Consider the following 20,023-nt stretch of genomic DNA (forward strand, 5'->3'; position numbering starts at 1 on the left):
TTCTATGGTCCGATATTCCGTCAAAAATGGAGGACAGGGACAAATGTGCAGGTAGAGTGAGGGATAAAGAATGGGAAGCACAGTAAAACCGTGGTCTGACTGTGCACATCTGGTGGGAGGATGAGAGTCCCACAAGCCAGTGGGACATCTCCTTCATTAACCACTACATCTGTAGAGGATTAATGAGAATAAAAGGAAGTTATACTAGCCGGCCTACCCACTCAGGCTTGCATCTCCTCTCAGAAGTCAGAAGGTGCTGTAGGTGGTGAAAGCTTGTTAGGAGAAGCTAGGGTTCGTAAAGGTATAGCCCAAGGAGAGCTTAGCACCTGTTTGGCATGCCACCAGCTAGATTCTCTTTGTTACAAGCGTGAATATTAGAGAGAGAGAGAGAGAGAGAGAGAGAGTGAGAGAGAGAGAGAGAGAGAGAGAGAGAGAGAGAGAGAGAGAGAGAGAGAGAGAGAGAGAGAGAGAGAGAGAGAGAGAGAGAGAGAGAGAGAGAGAGAGAGAGCGGGCGTCTCAGAGGAGTGAGAATAGATGTGGAGTGTAACTTGTTACTATTTGTCAAATTCGATTCCTCCACATTCACAGTATGGCTTGATCATAAAAGAGTTCTGAAAGTGGTTTCGGAATCAATGGCTTCGCAGGAGGTTCGGAAACGGATGAATAACACCTCAGGGAAGCATCTGAGAAGCTGTAAAGAGAATTACTTAGACCGAACAATAACTTTATCTCACAACCTCTCCAATTAATATGCAGCAAAAGGTGCTTGCTTTGAACAGCCTTGAGCTTATTTGAATTTACTTCGCGGCTAGGTAACCTGAACAATGCTCCAGCTGTATTATACTCTATAGCTGACCCTATTGAAAAAATCCCGACTTTATGTGCAGTGAGTGAGTCAGTGAGTCACCCTTTTTTCTAAGTAATTGACTATTACTCTCAAACAGTAGCCGTTTAGATAATTCTGAGTGTAATTATTTCTTTGTTCAGTTTCAGTGAATGCAACTAAACTAGCTACCGAACGTGCTTTTTGAATAAATAATAGCCATAACGTCGGGTATAGGATGTTTTTGTGTGAAGTCAAAGCGGAGGATCTTACAAGATCCAAAAGCGCTTCCGGTGAGCCCACCGAATCTAATCACGCACAATACGGTGACATTTGTGGCCAAAGGGGATGAAAAAACAAGAGCCTTTTCAAATGTCCATCAAGTGTGTGCTAGACTTTACGTGCCCAAATGACTAACGAGGATCTGACCATTTCCGAGGCCAAGGAAACCCAACTTTGTCCATGTGGCGTTGAGCGAGGCCGATGGCAAATACTCTAATAGGCTATATAACACTTCCAGTGTTACAATCATCAGTAGCCTAAAAACATCCTAGTTATTTATAGTTATCTGGAGTGAGAATTTAGTAATAAAGACTCACGGCCTAAAAGCTAAAAGTATTATGGTCTCATCAATTGCTAATTCGTCTCGTTTTACTTTTAAGTGTCTCTGAGATATTTCTGATGGAGTTGCCTAAAGGATGGACATTTATCGAGGGATACGTTCACATTGCAAAAATATCAAAATACTTGGAGGCTGATGCTGACTAATGTTCCACTTTGTCATGAACGTCTGAACTGCTCAATTCATTTAGAAAATAGACTGCCCCATGATGGTTGAGCACTCAACCATTGGCTGCCAGGCATAGGGGCGTTCCTTGTGAAGTTGGTGAGTGCTTAGGGTGCAAGGAGTGTTCAATGGATGGCTAAGAAAAAGTAGTTGGCACTGATCCCTAACAGACGTGGTTTACATTGAGCAGCAATTCTTTGGAATGTATGGTAAATAGTGCGTGTTTACTGTGAGTAGTGGATGCATGTTTAGTAGGTAATGCGATGAGGCCAGTGCACTTTGCAAGACTTGCGCTGCAGAGAGCCTCCGCGGATCCCACGACCTGTTGCTGACAAGCCGGGAGAAGGAGAGGGAGAGCCGCTTGATAGAGGGTAGTGCCTTGGAGACGAGAGCCGCGGTTTCTTCGCTGAGGAAATCATGCAGTTTGCAATTTGGCTGGTTGGACTAATGTGTCATCTGTCAGCACTTGTCCGGAGCTCACTGGAATACCGATTACATCCGAAGCAAGGTAATCTATCAAATGTATAGGGATACCGCCCGGATAAAATGAGATAGCCTAACTTTAAGTAACTGCATTACTGGCTAAAGTTGATGTTTGTTATAACCGAATATTAATATGACTTACATGACTGTGTAGCTTATAGTTTATTTTAGCTCATACTGTTACCTTTGTGCATCAACTGTTTGCTTTGGACGAATAGCCAATAACCCGATATGATTTTCTTTGCCTTTTAGAAAGTTTCATCAAACAATTGTCATCTTATGAAATCATCACCCCGCTCCGAATAAATGATTACGGAGAATTATTTCCACACAAGATGCACTACAAACGGAAACGGAGAAGTTTAAATGTTGATATCTCTGGTTTACGGGCTCACTACAGAGTTGACGCTTTCGGACAACGCTTTCATCTCAATTTGACTGCCGACTCCGGCTTTATCGCTCCCTCCTACACTGTGACACATATGGGAGCGGAGAACAGCAATGCAACGGGCTCCCATCAAGATCTTAGCGATATGCGGCACTGCTTTTTCCGCGGACACGTCAACGCTCAGACTGAATTCGCCGCAGTCTTCAGTTTGTGCACTGGCCTTGTGAGTATAACTTTTCCCATGAACTTAAATACTTTTATCAGCTAATGCTGAAAAGTGTTTCGTCGTATTCCCATGTCGACGTATTCCTCATTTTACCAACTCAAGGCACATGCGTAAGGGTGTAACGTGAACAAGTGTCTTAAGACATGTCTTCAACACAGGAGCGGTGCATCTCAGGTGCCACTTGGATGATGCTATTAGGCTTACACACACATACACACACACACACTGGCATTAGATCGTCTTTAATTTCTGGATACTTTTAGGCTGACATGGTGTTTGCCAAATGCTACAGCTGTCACCCCATGTTTTATTAGCGAATTAAATCCCTTGTGATTTGACACCCACTACTGCCTGACTTTCATGTGATATCTTACACTAAGTTCTAACCTGTTAATAAACTTGGCACGCTTGCTTACTTTGTGATGTCATTGGGGTGGGTAGGTATGGGAGTGGGGAGGGGGGTTACAGCCAGACCATTGAGGAAAGGCATGTCTAAAAGAGAATCATCATTCCTGGCAGTGTAGCAAGCAGATTACTAGGGTTGAACTGAATTTGTCATGAGACTCATAAGGTTGAGCCGAGTGCAGGTTTTGACTCATGCCTGCCTTGGGGTCTGTTGTGTTTGAGGTAGAGTTGTGTGGCTGCCAGGTCACCAGGTCACTGACAACCACAGCCTTTGAGTAACCCTGTACAGGTCACTGCAACCCAAGACCCATGCTTGTGCATGATGTCGAGTGCACAACCTTGGCTGTGGAACTATACTGGCGTCTGATTGGGTCTACTGATGGATACAACTCACCAAGGTGATGGAGTAACCAATCAACTCCTCTCTCACCTCACAAGCTTATTTCATGACTTAATATGTCTTAAAATGTGTGTTGATAAAACGCTAGTTTAGGCTTTTGATTGTCGCTCTGCCCAACTTTGATATGTGATCTGGGGCTCTTTAGTAAACATGTTTGCATCTTGAACGTTTATTAGTGCTCTTGGTGAAGTCGTCATCATTGTTATCACTCATTGAGAATGACAGGACAATGGAGACGGCCGGTGTTCAGCCCTCCCATGGCTTGGGGCTGCTGGGTCATAAAAGTGTTGTCTCTGATCACTGGGGCTCCACCGACGAGGACATTTTGGTGTGATGAGGTCATTAAGCAATGATTAAGCCTTGAAACAAAGGGGTCATTCTGAGAACGTGGTTCTCTCCTCACGCCCCAACCCCCCCACTAGCTGTACCGGCAGATATAAGGCTTGGTGACGTTGCTCAGTGTGGACGCCCCCCCCATCATAAGGTCTGTATCAGCACTCCATCCTGAACAGCTACCATTGTGTTCCCAAACTTGGGTCGAAGGAGTGATTAATCAGTGAGAGGTAATCCTGGAGGCTGATCCTCGAGCTTGTCTTTGGGGAAACAGAAATGTACTCCTCCAACACCTCAGGAGCAGGAGTTCTGGGGCATGGGTTCTGTTGCTGCTTTCTAAGCTGGTTATGGATTTCTTTGCATGTGCCTAGCTTTTTCAAAGACAAGAGAGAGATCTCGTATCGATAACTTCATTCATTCATTTACATAACCCAGGCTGCATTCAAGCAGGGTCAATCTGGGTCTGTGTTTAACAGAGTCGACGCAATGCTTCGATTTCAAGACCTTTTGGCAGCTATCACGCTGTTTTCGTGTCTACTTTGTATGTTGTTATAACCTAGTCATTATACTGTACATCCACTGACATTGAGGCCTGTACATATGTAACACTCCAGAGCTGCAGCATTTACATTTCGGAATCGAAACTGGCAACCTTCGGATTACTAGCCCGATTCCCTCACCGCTCAGCCACCTGACTCCTGACTCCCAGCATTCAGCCTGTGTGACACACAGTGTACACATAGGGTGTGCTCAAATGTGTATCCCGCCTTGACAGGACAGGAGAGGAAATGTACGCGTTTGCATGCTGTGGATGTTTTTCCAGGTCTTACATTTTCCATTGTCAAACGTCCATCACTTCTTGTAATGCCTCTTCTGAAAAAGAGAAAACACCTGAGGCTGATGTTCTGTTACAGTGGGTGTATAAAATTACCATACAAACACCTTTTGTGCTCAGGGCAGAGACTTAGTGCCTGTGGTACTAAGAAGCTTTGTGAGAACCTCAGCGGCCACATGTAGTATCTGCATTCCTCCATCATGACTAGATTAAGTCACTTTTCCCATTGGTTTTCTGTCACTCTTCCAAGACAGGTTGCGTGGATGAAGTATATTATCTAGTAGTCCTCAGATCCTTACTTCTTTAGCTGTGTGCTGCACGGATGCAAAGGACTGAACATTTTCAAGCAATGCCAGTAGGATAGAATGTATATTATATATAGTATAGTATAGTACAGTATACTATATATAATATACATTATACTGTAAATGAGTAATGATGTTTGTGATTGATTATCAAAAGTCTGCGTGATATATTTTAAAAAGTCAGACTTACTGAGTGACCCAAATCCAGGGGCTTATCTATGTGATGTTTTTGACAGTGATGGACACAGACCTTTCGTAAGTGGTAGATTTTTCCTTTTCCTACTGTCAAACATGAGAAGTTGCCCAGACAAGTGGAACTGATGATGTATACAGTAACACTCCAACTGAACCCGGGGCCAGAACTCTGTCCCCAACAGCCATACATACATCACACAGAAATCACACAGTTAGCAATTTTTAGACATGCCACAGAACACAACTGGGACTAATACTTCCATCCAGTAAGAACCCCCCCCCCCCCCCCCCCCCCCCCACAAGTCCTCAAATTTGAAACAAGTCTTTGCTAGTGTTAGCTCAGAGCAAGATGAGCCCTTCACAGTATGGCTCATCTGATGAATAATTCCTTACTTTTACAGATTGGGACGTTTACCACGCACCACGGTGAATACTTCTTGGAGCCTCTGTTGAACGTGGAGGGGGAGGAGTATGATGAGGAACACAACAAGCCCCACTTGGTGTACAGACACCAGAGGACAAGCAGAAGCACCCCAAGCCAGCCCACAGAGCACTGCGCAGCCTCAGGTAACAGACACACCACAGCCCCCATAAAAACCACCCCACTGGGGCTTCTTCCTCTATACTTACCGTCTTCATGACCTGCAGTCAAACTCAGCAACAGCAGCATTGCTACAGCAATGAGAACCTACACCGAAAGTGCAAATTATACTCAGTCACAATTTTTGGCTGGCAGGTTTGTGTGAAGATCTGAGCCTTGATTGAGGGGGTGTTATTGAAATCATTGATTACATTAAGCAAAACGCATTCCAGCCTCGTCTGGTGTGTTGTTCCTCACGTTTCTGAAGCGTTTACGCCCGTGAAGCGCTTTGAGACTCTGGCACGGCAGGCAAAGAAAATAATTGCTCTTTAGTTTGTGGTGGGGGAGAAAAAGCACTCGAGAGTCTACCCTTCCCTGCACTTTGGAGGCAATTTGAATGTTCCCCCTGTTTAATTTGAATTTTTATAGCAGGAGCCTTTAGGTGGTGGAGAGGCCCCCGGGAGAAAGCGAAGTGACCCTGCAATGTTCCCCCTGACACAGGCCCGTAAAGGAGTTCTTGCAGCAAGCTTTGTGGGCGACCCTTTGTCGCCTGATGCTATAAATCTTTTATGTGCTGGACGCTTGATTTGCTTGTTGTCTGAACCCAGTTATTGTTCCGTGGGGGTGGCCATTGTTTGTGGCCGAGGTTTAAAGTAGTCAGAGTGACCCAAGGGGCCAGGCCAATACCTCCTTAATATGCTTCCCCTTTCATTCCACGACTCTGTGTGTGGCAAACTGTGAGGGAGAAATCTGGAGGGTCTCAGGATGGTCTTTAGAGGCCTTTGAAATATCCTTGTGTGTTGGCCCAGGGCGGGAGACAGCTGAAAGACAAGGGTTATCTTGCTAGCTAGCGCCGGGTCTGCCAAAAACCCACCTAATGCTTCTTTAATATATCAGCCTACTTCACCACAGATTAGATACATTGATATGTTTCTATTCACAAACTCAAACACTGGCAACCGTGCCTTCTCACCCTTTAATACGTCCATTGAGTCTGCCATTGGGAGATGGAAGGGGAGACATTGAGGACACCTGCAGGTTTCATCAAAGGGCAGTAGGAACACAATGGCAGGCAGGATTAAAGAAGCGGGGCTGGGACAGGGCTGTGAGGTGTCCCAGTGCCGTGGTTCCTCAGCTCTTATCAGATAGGCCGCTCTCCAGATGCACAGATAATTGGTCTCTTTGAAGGCCCCAGTGGGCCCAGGCTAGTAGCTCTCCTGTCTTTTTAAGGGAATGAGTGTAGCGCTGCACACTGGCGGTATCGGGCCCTGGAGTAAACATACTCTCAACTGTGTGTTGTCTTCCTCTCAGAGCATGAGGAAGACTGATTTGAGTTTCTCACCAGCATATTTGTGTTACTGTCCCAATCGACAATACGGCTGATGTTAGAAAAGGGATGAACTTGTGTCGGTGTTGCTGCTGTCATGCTCCTGGTGGCATTGCTGACTATTTGCGATCGTCCACGTCTGTAACTCTCTCTCCTCCCTTACTCCCTTATCCTCCCTAACCTTCTGTTCAGACCCCAAAACGTTGCCTAAATAGGGAGCTCTCAATTGCAGCCTAATTGCTGAGAGCAAGTTGCATTATGCAACTCAGGAGCACCAAGACGAGGGCTGCTTAGGTGGGAAAACTCTCACGACTATACAATGTATAGTGTTTATTTGAAGAAAATAGATCTCCAGAACGTCCACCATTCTTCTTGATTGAGACTATATACTTGTAGGAGAAGTGTGGACTGTGTTCTAATGGAACCATACCATTATGTAGGTTAGTCGTTAAACCCTCGGCCATCGAACTTAACCAGCTGCTCTCTAAAGTCCAGTACCATCAGTATTCCCCAGCACATGCAGCTGTGAAAGAGTGGGGAACCTGTTGCAGTCGCGAAGGGGCAGATTCCTCTCTTCCTATCCCTCTGTCCCTCCATCCCTCTTCCTAAGGAGGTATAAAAGCAGTCTTTGTAAGGGTCAATGATCTCATGGTCCTCTCTCTCTCCACTCTGTATGCCTCTGTGAAAGGGGAGTCTTGTCTTAAATCAAAGTTGCTAGCCTGAGTTTGATTGCTGAGGGGGGGGCTGAAAGGTTTGGGACTTGGGGGGGGTGGGGGGGGGGGGGTGGAGGGTCACAGTCAAACCTGCCAAATGTCCCAGTTGGTCAGAAAACACATGGAAATGCCAGATTCTTCACAAAAGCCCCAGTCTGCCAGTCCTCTTCTCTCTCTGTACATTTAAAAACATATTTGTTTTACTGGTCCATTCAGTCGTTCTTTTTCTTCCCCCCGTGTGTTCTTCAGGGAGATGTCTTTTCGAATCAGACATAGATGAAACAAGTTGTGTTTTGTCAAGTGGTCTTCCAGGACACAAACAAAATGTGTATCTGCTGAAAGATAAATCTGGCAAGATAAGGTTCATGTTTGAGTTCTCCTGGCTCCTATGCCTATACAACATGCAGTACAAGGTACTTTTCAGTCTAGGAATGCCATAAGGGAGACCTATTTGGTACAGTATACTGTAGGTCTGTGCACAATAGCACACTATAGGTGCATTCATTCCAAAGATGGTGTAGTCCTGTTTCCGCCATTGGATTGATTTTGTCTTCTCACAACTGACACATGTTGAGAGACAAGGAACAGAATGTTTCCACTTAATGATGAAGTGGAAGTTTGAGGGATCCACTTTTTCCTTGTTGTGGGCCCTTTGGTCTTTCAACATAATTCTCAAAATGTCCTCACACATATCCTCTCTAACGGTACAGTGTTGAAAAGTCAGAGTTGGGCCTGGCTTCATGGAAAATAGAATTTAGTTGTTTCTGAAGTCATGACATACAGTACAAAGCTGTTGTTTTAGTTAACCTGTCCCGTGTTTGTTCATGCATTGTTGATAGAGCACTGAAGCATGTTCATGCTAGACATGGAAACTTGTTCAATTGAAAGTTTCCATACGATACACAATGAACAATTTGTCCTTCCATCTGATTTGAAACAGAAATCCCCCATAGTTGTGAAGCACAAGTCTGTGGAACAGGTATTTTCCTTGAACTCAACTGACCTTCATTTTCCTCCACCTACTCCACCCCCAGCACTTCTGTCACCCCTCCGTAAGTCATCCTGGGTGGTTCTGCTGCTGTTTGCGATACCTGTGGAGCCGAGGAGCTGCTGAGTAGGTGATTAGGGCTTTAAAGAGCGGATCGTGAAAGCCCCTGGAGAAGCACCTCGTCGGCCTGAAATCACGACAGTGAGCTTCCTTAATGAAACCTTCTGAGGGTTATCTGTCTGTGTGCTTGCATGGCAGTCTACGAGTGCCCTTCAGACGGAGATAGACAGGAGGATGGGGGCGTCTCGGCATAGGGGCGGATTTTTCGGTCTCAGCGCTCGCTAGCTCCGCGGGCTGGCGTGAGAAGTGGCAGAGTTTCGTCATCTTGTTCATCCTCTCACTGTCCCAGGTCTGTTCCTCTGGTGTTGGTGCCATAGGTCTCATCCTGCTACTGAATGGAACAATTAACGAAGGCGGAGGCATAAGTTGTGACTGTAGGTGTTTACTAGACTCGGAACACATTCTGGCTGGAATGAGGAAGCCGGTAGCACTCGGAAAACGGGATTGTGTGCTAGCACAGGAAGAGAGGCCAGCACAGTCCTGTCACTGGCATCAGCGTTGACAGGGCTTTGCCGTAGCATGCTATGTGCCCCCTCACCCTGTTCGCCGGTGGGAATCTCCCTTGTATAGAGGGTGCTCCAACTGCAAGCATCAGGGTCTCTTCTCAATGGGTTCATTTACATGGAAAATGCTCTCTCTTGCCCTCCCTGTCAATCCCCAGGCTTGAACTAGCCGCCTTGAATCGCTGCCCTTTTTCATTGCATGCTTTCATGTACGTGAATAGAGGCACTTGTTGCCTGTGACCTCACTTCCCTTTTGTTTAGACCCGCGGGTCACAAGAGGGGACCTTGGGCCTCGCCCTTCTCGAGGTGCCTGGCCTGGTTCGGAGGCTTCGTTTAGGGGCTTCGTTTGTGTCATGCTGGGCTCTGAAAGAGGTAAAGAGGTCAGGAGAGTTACATCGAGGGGAGGGTTGGAGGGGGGGGGGGGTGACGGATGGATGGTTATCGGTAAGACAATCTCTCCCACCTTTAGGGTCTATCTCAGTGAGGTATGGGGACTTATGGACGTCAGTCGGCTCCGTTGGGCTTAGTACAGGCCGTCTGCCCCCCCCCCCCCCCCCCCCCCCCCCAGAGGAGACCCCTACTTACCCAGATGAGTCTATTGTTGCTGACTGTAGTAATTGCATATTGTGTTTGAGTGAACTCTCTTCACCAGGCTTATCTAGCAGTCTGAGTGCTTGTCATCTCCATGGCGGCGGCCGTGGAGAAATGTCTCGCAGATTGAGTGAACAGAGAAGGAGGAGGAGGAGAGAGGCTTCTTTCTTTGTCTGTCTGAGCGAACCGGTCCACTGTGCCTCTTGAACTGGTGTCGCTTGAGAACCTGGCAACCTGCCCTGGACAGTTGTCAGGGCCTACTTCCCCGCTCTCCTCTCCCCACACCTGCTCCTCTACTTTCTACACCGACTCCTGTCCCACCGCAAACTTCAGACATTCAAACCATAACCCCACTCTGCATCTGTGGACTAAAACTCTAAATTCCAAGCTTTTTGATTTGAATATCGAATGCTGTATAAATCAAATGCAAACAACTTGCTTCTACTCACTAGAAAGTGTTATTAAAATTCATTGGGTCCTAGTTCTCTTCATTTCACTTGAGCACTGCGCTTGGCTAATAACAAGCTCATCATAGCATCTATATTCATCTATTTTCTCCTCATCATCTGACTCATGTGCCATGTGGCCTGCAGAAGGGGACAGTGTGTTGTTTTTGTCTCTGGGGCTCCAGTGATAAATTCTACTAGTATCTATTTATGCCAGTGTCTACTGTCTGGGTATTTCGTACAGACTCCATGATGGCATGGCCGTCACTCGGGAGGTGAGAGTTGGTGACAGCTGAGTGACAGGTCCCCTTTCCAGGTGACCTTGGCTGGGGACAACAGGCCCGATTTGGGATGGATGTAGGCAGGCCGAGGACATGCTCTGACTTGTTCTAGACCTTGACAAGCCTTTTGAACTTTTAGGGGACCAGTGCATGCATGGTGGTTGAGCAAGCGTGCCATTGCGCAGTATTCCTCCTGTATACTGTGAGAAATGAACTTTAATTTGGTTTGAAATGGCCTGTGTTCGTATGACTGGGATGGATCGATATGGGTGGGATGTGCATGTTTTCCAGACACATCAGTTTCTTATCTTTAGTGCACTTATGCATCGTGTTTTTATGAAGAGAGGTGCCAGATGCTGTTCTAACAGAATCGGGGCCAGAGCTTTATGACTTTGTGGTTTACTGCTGCTTTTCACATCTTGATTGGAATCCTCCATGGGAAGCATCTCTCCCACACCCTCTCTCTCTCTCTCTCTCTCTCTCTCTCTCTCTCTCTCTCTCTCTCTCTCTCTCTCTCTCTCTCTCTCTCTCTCTCTGTCTCTCTCTCTCTCTATCTTTCCATCTCTCTTTCTATCTCTGTCTCCCTGCTAGTCATGTGGTAAGGTTGCCAGTGAAGTGGTTTAGTCAGGGCACTTACACAGCTTTGCGAAGGCCCGTGTACAGAGCCTTCTAGTTTCCCGAGGGGTCAAGAGGCATGCCACTTTAGATTTCAAATTCTTCTTCCACAATTACTTCCACTTCTCTCTGTCTGGCCAATGAATTGCACAAAATAATTGTAAGTCTGCCTGTGGATTCTCTTCTTCCTTGCTTAGTGTTGCAGTGACCATTCAACTTCCATAATCGGCCTGCCTCCCATAGGGCAAGGCATTACCTATGCTTGGTGTAAAGGTAAAGCTGTCTATTTAATTGCCCCCCCTGGGACAGAACACTTTGACTCTCAGTGGGCTTTTGTAAAAGAATGTTAATTAGCCCAACAATGAAATCAGCCTCCGACGTCGTTGGGTGTCTGGCATTGACACGTTTGACAAGAGAGTGAACCGAGGTCAGATAGACCTGAAGCAGCAGACAAGTTCATTCATCTGACACCAGATGAGATGTAAGAGATTCTTGAGGCTCAGAAACCCAGATTGAATGACGCTGCTTACGAAACAAAAAACACTCCCAGATATGAAGGACTGAAGGCGAGGTTCAGTTTGATGCATTACAGCATTAACATATGCGTGCATTATGTGTGTACGGTACATTCTGTTGGTTAGTGTCTCCCAGCGCCTCTTGTGCAGTATAGTTTATGTGGGATCCCTATGTGTGCGCAGATGGTGCGTTGACTTACAAATGTCAAAGTAAGCAAAAAGCATAAACATTGTTTACGATTTGTTGATTTGAAGTTGTAAAATCGTATAATTATTGTATATGATCAAAGTATTTGGTTCTGGAAAAGTTTTTCATTTGGGTTTCACTCGTGAGTAAACGTAACAAATAATTTAAAATTAGGTGCCCAGTCAAAATGCTAGTCTATTTCGGGTTTCAAGGCTGCTCACTGGTGCTCGATTGGTTTTAGCGGTCTTGGCATTACTTTATATTGCTTATTTTATTTTTTTCAATTGTATGGATGGAGATGGTGGTGGAGAAAATATTTGTATTGGTGTTTTATTACATAATATGAAGGAAGGCTATTGTATAACATTTCAAACAGACAGTGTACAGTCTACATATGGCAGATACAGATATAGTCAGAGGTGGTGAATAGTGGCTAATGGCACGTGCCTTTGAAGAAACCTCCCATGCAGCAGACCATGCAGATCTGTTCCTAAGGCGACTTGGCCAAGGTTGTGTGTGTGGCTGTTTAATCGGACGTGATAGCAAGGCTATTATCACGGAGACTGTGCCTCTTTCATCAGCCTTACCTTTGGACACTTTGCCTCTGTGAAGTCTTTACTGAAATGTACTGAAACTAAACCCATTTCAATCAATCCAATCCGTTTGTCGTCTGTGTCTGTTTATAAGAACGTTGTTTTCCGAGATCTCCCCTCAGCCCAGTCATGCCCTTCCCTCCGCATGGGCCAGGCTGGGTTGGCGCGGGTCTGGGCGTCCGCGCTGGCAGGAGTCCGTGCGCCATTGTGCCAGGGAGTCACGCTCCGCCTCGTGTGCCCGCCGGGGGCATCGCTCGAACGATCTCCAGAGTTTCTTTTTTTTTCACTCCCCCCCCTCTCACTTTCTTACAATTTCTCTCTGTCTCGGTCTGTTGAAAGGAGAGATGGGAGTGTTTAGAGAAGGAACGAGAACTGTTCACTGTAACAGGGTTGTGCAGAGGGAAACAGAGCGTCGCCTCCTTTATGAGGTGAGCCTCTACAGGTTACAGTGCCATAGGTCATTAGGAAGCCATTACATAAGCGTGTTTATAGTATTGGAAGTCACCTTTCAATGTCGTATGAATAATCGGTATGTTGTTCCACCGTTTTCTTCCTCACAAAGGGATTCAGTTTCAACACACTGGAGTAGAGGAAGTTTGTGCTAGCGTTTGACGGTTGATTCCTGTTTTCTACCTCTCCCTTGCATTCTACTTCTCCCCTGCCTTCCACCTCTCTCTTGCTTTCTACCTCTCCCCTGCCTTCTACCTCTCCCCTGTTTTCTCACTTCTCCTGCTTCCATCTCCCCTGACGTCTACATGTCTCCTGCTTTCTACTGCTCCCCTGCTTTCTTCCTTTTCCAGTTCCTTGTGCTGTATTGACAATACTTCAGAACAGCCTGCCCCCTTCCGCTGTGAGGCAGCAGAAATATCCCAAAGTTCTTACAGCTTAGCGCATGTGGTCATTCATCCACGAGATCTGGGGAGCCCGGCGGGCTGTGTACGCCCACAGGATGATCAACACACACCCAACAAGCACTGACATTCTTAAGGATCCAAATACGATGTTGATCTTGGCCTGAGCGTGTGTGTTGGTGATCTGCTCTCACCCCATTCCTCGCCTCACCCCCCTCACCCTCCCCATTCACCCTCACCAACCTGACCCTCACCTCCCTCACCCTCACCCCTCGCCCCCCTCACCACACCCTCTTCCTCGTGTTCCTTGAGCTAAGTCTCAGTCCAGTGTGTCAGAAAATGACTAACATTTGCAGTTCATATGAGGTCTGTCTGAAGGTGCTGGATCTGATGCCAATGGCCCACATAAACTGTATCTCCTGTGTGTCATTAAATGCATTCAGCCTCGGCTTATGAAAATAACTGTATCTCTAATCTGAAATGGGCATAGGTCAGTGGTAGAGCATTTGACTGTGGATCAAGAGGACTCAAGTTCAACCCCCCTCTGTGTTGACTTGGAAAAATGATACCTGCTTAATGAATACGTTACAGTGTTTCCCCTAGGTTTACAGCTTTTGGGGGGGGGGGGGCGACCATGTAGAGACAGAAATGACATGCTGTCGTGTAAATAATATAAATAACATAAGGCCATTTAGTTTGTTTAATAAAAGAGCAAGCTATAGACCAGTTTTATAGGAAAGGTAACCTTAAATTACTTATTTTGTGATCGGGCGCTATATATATATATTTTATTTTTATTTTTATTAAGTTGACCTTCCGGGGGGGGGGGAGGGGGGGCCGTTGGGGGGGCGGGGCGCCCCCCTAATATAATGGTAGGGGAAACACTGACGTTATTATTTGTATGTCTGAATGTAGTATTGGCTGCGTTTTAGTTGATAGAACTATGTGTCCTCTGATCCCTGCCTCTTTCATGTAGCCTCATAAACTATCTGTGGTCTAAGTTAAAGGGCTGTTTTGGGAGACCTTTTGACCCAATGTGTAGTGATAACTTCAGCAAGCCCCTTGTTGACAGGGCAGGATCATTAGTATGGTGTCCTTGGTCTGGAAAGGTGTTATTCCAGCAATTTCAAAGTTCAACTTCTCTGACATTGCCCTAAAGCTCACGGATGATCCAGTCTGTACAACTGTTTTGAAACAGTACAAGCGTTTACTGACAGTCATTTATGGACTCCTTTCCGTCAAAGTCCAGCATGCTGTGTTATGACACTGGAATGCATGTAGGCTGAGGGTCTCTGTTTTGGCTGCAGAGGTTCCATACTAGCAGGAAATGGCTGTGTACAAAGCAGAAAAATGTGTATGTCCGGAATGAGGTTTGAAAAAAAGAGTTTCTGGCTTTCTTCTTCTCATCTTCTTTGTCCTAGACAGATCTTGTCTTCAGCCACATGTGTATGTGCTTGCTCATAACCAACTGCTGTTTTGGTCAGGTCATACGACCTGTCCTTGCATTTGCACAAAATACAAATAAAGTGTGTCCTATTCCTGGTCTAGAACCTGTCCAGGTCTGATTAGACCATTTCTGGTCAAGTTTAAAAATCTACTTTAACACTCTCCTGAATAATGTGCTCCACAGAAGATCACTTGAAGACACCAGTCACCTTCCACAGTGACGGGACATTGGAAGAACAGCTGGACTCCCTGAGAAAGACCGTGGACCCCCACCAAACTGACCCACACACCCCTTCCAACTCCTCCTCAACCACCCAGTCTGGAGCCCACTCCAGGAGGAAGCGCTTCCTGTCTTATCCTCGCTATGTGGAACTGATGGTGACGGCAGATGCCAAGATGGTGCGACACCACGGGCGCAACCTGGAACACTACATCCTAACTATCATGTCAGTAGTAAGTAAGATATTGTTTTATAAAACTATTACACAAAGAAATTCAACCACACATGAGATGGATGAAAATGCTACGAAAATGCTATTGAAACACACGTATGAGGAAATGTGTTATCTGCTCATTGATACGTTGCTGACGTTTGGGAGTTGAAAGATTACTTTATCTTTAGTTTGGTTCATTCTCTTCGTGGACCTTCCTGGCGTCATGTGGTGGCTGGTTATGAATTTGATTCAAGTATGTCATGAGGAGTGTTATTTGACATAGGAATTGGGGTCTTTGTTTTACATGTATGTACCCTATTATCCAATATAAGGACAAAATTGTTTCGATTTAATCATTACCCATCTTGTAGTTAGTTAATCAGTACCTACTGTTAAGACTTGTCTGGCACTGTTGAAGAGGAAGGTACTTCAAGTCTTGGACATTGTTTTAGTGTATCAAGTTGAGCCAGTTCCATTTTCTTCCATACCTGATATGGATTGCTTTGGGGATTTGCCCATAAGCTTTGACCCATGGATGGAAGTTTTCCCACAAACCTTTTATCGTTATTGGTCTGGCACTTATTATCAAAGTGTGAGTTGGATTTTAAACATCACACAAAATATCTGAGAGAGGGAGAAAGGGAGAGAGGGGGAGAGAGAGAGATATGAAGGGAAGGGAATGAGGGAGGGAGGGGAGAGAGATATACAGAGAGACAGAGGCAAAGAAAGAGAGAAAAAGAAAGCCTGCCAAGATATGTTTCTTGGCCTTGTCTTAACATTACTTTACAGAGTCTTAACTTATAGCTACTTTCCTCTTTCTGGATGCGGTTGCCGATATTAGTGGCTGTAGCTCTCAGAGACAATGTCAATGAGGGCGTCAGAGAGTTGACTCAGCGTTTTATCAACTTCTGGCGTTGTTTGGCAACGACTCCTCGAACTAAGGCCCAGGCAGGATTTACAGCCAAATACAGAATAGTAAAAATGTGTTGTTGAAAACACAGTGCTTTTAGGAGTGGTAATGTGAAGGACTAGCGCAACGCAGACACACATGGTTTTAAATTGTTTTTGTGACCCTGTCCGTCAAAATGATGGACGATGCAAAAGTCTAACGCAACCACTGGCCTATGGCGTTTCTGCAGCTGTCTTTTTGCAGTTTTAGCTAGCTAGCTATCTCTCAGAAGCTAACGAACTGCAGAACTGCTGTTTCTACTGTAGGTAAACGCTCCCCAGTTTGTGATGTGGCTAACTAGTGCTACCATAAATGTCACTTTTCGCCACAAAAACTTAAATGATGCCTAAATCATCTAGCCAGTACAAGCAATGCAATTGTTTATCAAGACAAAAACTTTGACATCGATATGTGGTGCAAAAATTGAGGGACTAATTAGGGTGGGAAAATAAATAATAAATAAGTATATATGAGAGAGAATATAGGTTGTGCCTTGCAAAATGTGAACACACCCAATTTATCAAGCAGATTCATTTTGTTCAAAGCAACACACAGAGGTGTGTTTTGAACCAGCGACTTCTTTATCTGCAGTCAAATGCACTGCACTGAGCTACCACCCATTCCTGTACACATAAGCTACACGTACACACAGAAACACGGACACATTCACAGAAAACACACCCACCCTCAGCTCTCGTTGGTGCTGATCGATCAAGAATGTCAATCCAGTCAACACAAAGCAGAACCCCCCACTTTGGACAGGACAGGGAAGTGAGCCAAGACTTGCAGATCTATCATCGTCATGGTGACAGCACACCAAGGGTGTGTGTGTGTATGAGGGCAGGGGCGGGGGTGCAGCTAATGGATGGGCTGTGCTGTGCTAGCTCTCCGCTATGATGTCATAGTGTTTACAGTTACCACAGAGACCAGGCCTGGATGGACATTCCTCCTGTGTAGCTGAGCCTGGAGAGTCCTCAGCACACAAGCCTGTCCCGCTGGTGCCTCTTTGGGTGCCCCCTGGTCCCCCCTTGGTGCCCCCTTGTGCCTCTCTAGGTCCCCCGCTCCCCGGCCTATGGTGCTCCCCCTCAGGTTCCCCCTCTAGGCTAGGACAAGCTACGTAAATGTTTACAGGGCACTAATGAGTTCCTGTCAGGGCTCGGGGCATGGTGACCCTCTGCTACAGGGGTGAACGAGGGGAAGGGGGAGGTTCCACACACGCATATACGTGCTACCGAGCACACGCATGGACGCACACGCATGTCCTGTATGTACAGATGTGGACATACTTATGCACATGCACACACACCCTTACACATATAAACATACACTCATGAACATAAACACACACACACTTTTTACACTCACACACACTTTGGTTAGATGTTTTCCCCGAGAGGGGAATTGTAATTGTTCCTAATACACTGTTGATTAAACTGACCCCCAGAAGGCATCCATAATATTTGACTTTATTTCATTCTTTAGTCAACTGTTACTGTTTTGATTACACCCCCCGGAACTTTTGGCGAACTCTCGCTCAGGATAATTAAGTTGCCGACTTTCTAATCCCAAAGTTCCTTTTTTTTTACTTGTAATATTTCAAATTATTAGAGGTTTGCATTCCTTGTCTGTGTCATCTTTTTGCAGGTTGCTGCAGTTTACAGGGACCCAAGCGTGGGGAATCTCATCAACGTCATGATTGTCAAGCTAGTCATCATCCACAATGAACAGGTGACTGAGGGCTCTCAACCCTGCAACCCGTAGAGGCTCTCTCAAGATGTCTGACGTCATCACAGGTGTTCCGGGCCATTCTCTATGGAGGGTATTAGGAGGACAGTGCCCTCCTTGTCAGTCTAATGTCTCCAGAGAGATCCTCACAAGGAAAATGATACTACTGTGCCTTTACACCTGTGCTGTGACAAGGGCTGAGTGAGGCTTATTGCTCTTGGCATTGTAACTCTAAAGAACTGTAAACAGAAGACTTAGAATGTAATTAACTGCTTTTCTTTGACTTTGGGAAAGCTTTTAGGTATGTTGTTACATTTATTCACGTAAAGAGAGGGATAGAACAACAATAGTAGCCTGTTTAAAGGAAGGCTCACCTGTTCAGATTCTGACCGCAGTCTCCTGTTTCCTAGGAGGGGCCGAATGTGAACTTCAATGCTGCTACCACCCTCCATAACTTCTGTGTGTGGCAACAGATCCAGAACGTTCAGGACGACAGTCACCCCTCGCACCACGACACTGCACTACTCATAACAAGGTACACACCTCCCCTTCCAGCCCTCCCATTCCTTACCTCCATCCTTCCCCTCCCCTCCCTCCCACCCCACACCTCCCTCCCACTCCTCACCTCCCTCCCTCCCACTCCTCACCTCCCTCCCATCCCCTCCCACCCCACACCTCCCTCCCTCCCACCCCACACCTCCCTCCCATTCCTCACCTCCCTCCCTCCCCTCCCATTCCACACCTCCCTCCCTCCCATCCCTCAGCGCCCCCACCTCCCACCTCTCACGCTCACCTCAACCACCTCCCCACACGTCACCTCTGCCCCTCACGTACTCCACCTCACCTCCCACACCTCACTTCCCACCGCTCACCTTCTCCCCCTGACGTCCCATGCCTCACCTTTCACACTCACCTCCCCCACACCACACCTCCCCCACCTCACCCCTCTCTATAAAGTGTTTAGCTATATCCTGACTCAAACATTTGCCCTGAAACTGTCAATAATGATGTTTTGCGCCTTTGACTCTGTTCACAGGGAAGACATCTGCCGAGCAAAAGACAAGTGTGATACGTTGGGTAAACACACACCTTCAGTCGTCTCGAAATGTTTCCATATCTGCTGCGGCCGCTGTAATTGGCTCCCCTATCCCAGCTCCTGTACAGTAATGAGTTTAGGTCTGTGCTGTCGGCTAGCTAACAGTGACAGAGCAGAGTGGTATCGAAGAAGGGGGGTTAGGAGGGAGGGAAGTGGGAGGTGGAAGTCGGGCAGGGCAGCACTAATCTCTCTTACGGAACAGAAGTTTGATGGCTTAATCGCCTTCCAAAGACCAGGGCAGTTTCATTTTTTTTTCCATCTCCCTCGCCTGCTCCATTCAAGTATGTGTGTGTATGAGGTATGTGTGTACGGTGTGTGTGTGTATTTGGTGTGTGTGTGTGTCTGGTGTGGTGTGTGGGTGTGTTTGGTGTGGGTTTGGTGTGGATGTGTGTGTGTTTGGTGTGTGTGTTTGGAGTGGGTGTGTGTGTGGGTGTATGACGTGTGTGTGTATGTTGTGTGTGTGTGTTTGTTTGTTTGGTGTGGGTGTGTGTGTGTTTGGTGTGGGTGAGTGTGTGTGTGTATGAGGTGTGTGTGTGTTTGGTGGGTGTGTGTGTGTGTTTGTTTGGTGTATGGGTGTGTGATGTGTGTGTGTGTGTGTGTCCGCAGGGCTGGCTGAGCTGGGTACCATGTGTGACCCCTACCGGAGCTGTTCCATCAGCGAGGAGAACGGACTCAGCGCCTCCTTCACCATTGCTCACGAGCTAGGCCATGTGTAAGTACACACACACACACCCGCACACATACTACATACACACACACATGCACACATACACAGACACAAATTCACACAGCCCCCCTCCCCCCCCCCCCACACACACACACACACTCAGTACACATACGTATGCAGGCACTCTCCATACACACACACACACACACATGCATG

General features: G+C 46.5%; 1 protein-coding gene across 2 annotated transcripts in view; it reads left to right on the forward strand.

The window, feature by feature from the left end:
• The first annotated feature begins 2,027 nt into the window (after window positions 1–2,027).
• Window positions 2,028–20,023, forward strand: part of LOC136941582 (A disintegrin and metalloproteinase with thrombospondin motifs 20) — a 75,236-nt gene continuing 57,240 nt past the window's right edge. Inside the window, exons 1-8 of one of the 2 annotated variants that reach the window (XM_067234120.1) lie at window positions 2,028–2,118; window positions 2,346–2,704; window positions 5,582–5,747; window positions 15,121–15,389; window positions 17,964–18,047; window positions 18,455–18,579; window positions 19,081–19,121; window positions 19,747–19,852. In XM_067234120.1, coding sequence (XP_067090221.1) covers window positions 2,028–2,118; window positions 2,346–2,704; window positions 5,582–5,747; window positions 15,121–15,389; window positions 17,964–18,047; window positions 18,455–18,579; window positions 19,081–19,121; window positions 19,747–19,852 — 1,241 coding nt within the window. The remainder of the gene's footprint in view (window positions 2,119–2,345; window positions 2,705–5,581; window positions 5,748–15,120; window positions 15,390–17,963; window positions 18,048–18,454; window positions 18,580–19,080; window positions 19,122–19,746; window positions 19,853–20,023) is intronic. The other variant, XM_067234121.1, reaches the window with a different exon arrangement.

Source organism: Osmerus mordax, chromosome 4, assembly GCF_038355195.1.
Source record: "Osmerus mordax isolate fOsmMor3 chromosome 4, fOsmMor3.pri, whole genome shotgun sequence".
Lineage (NCBI taxonomy): Eukaryota > Metazoa > Chordata > Actinopteri > Osmeriformes > Osmeridae > Osmerus > Osmerus mordax.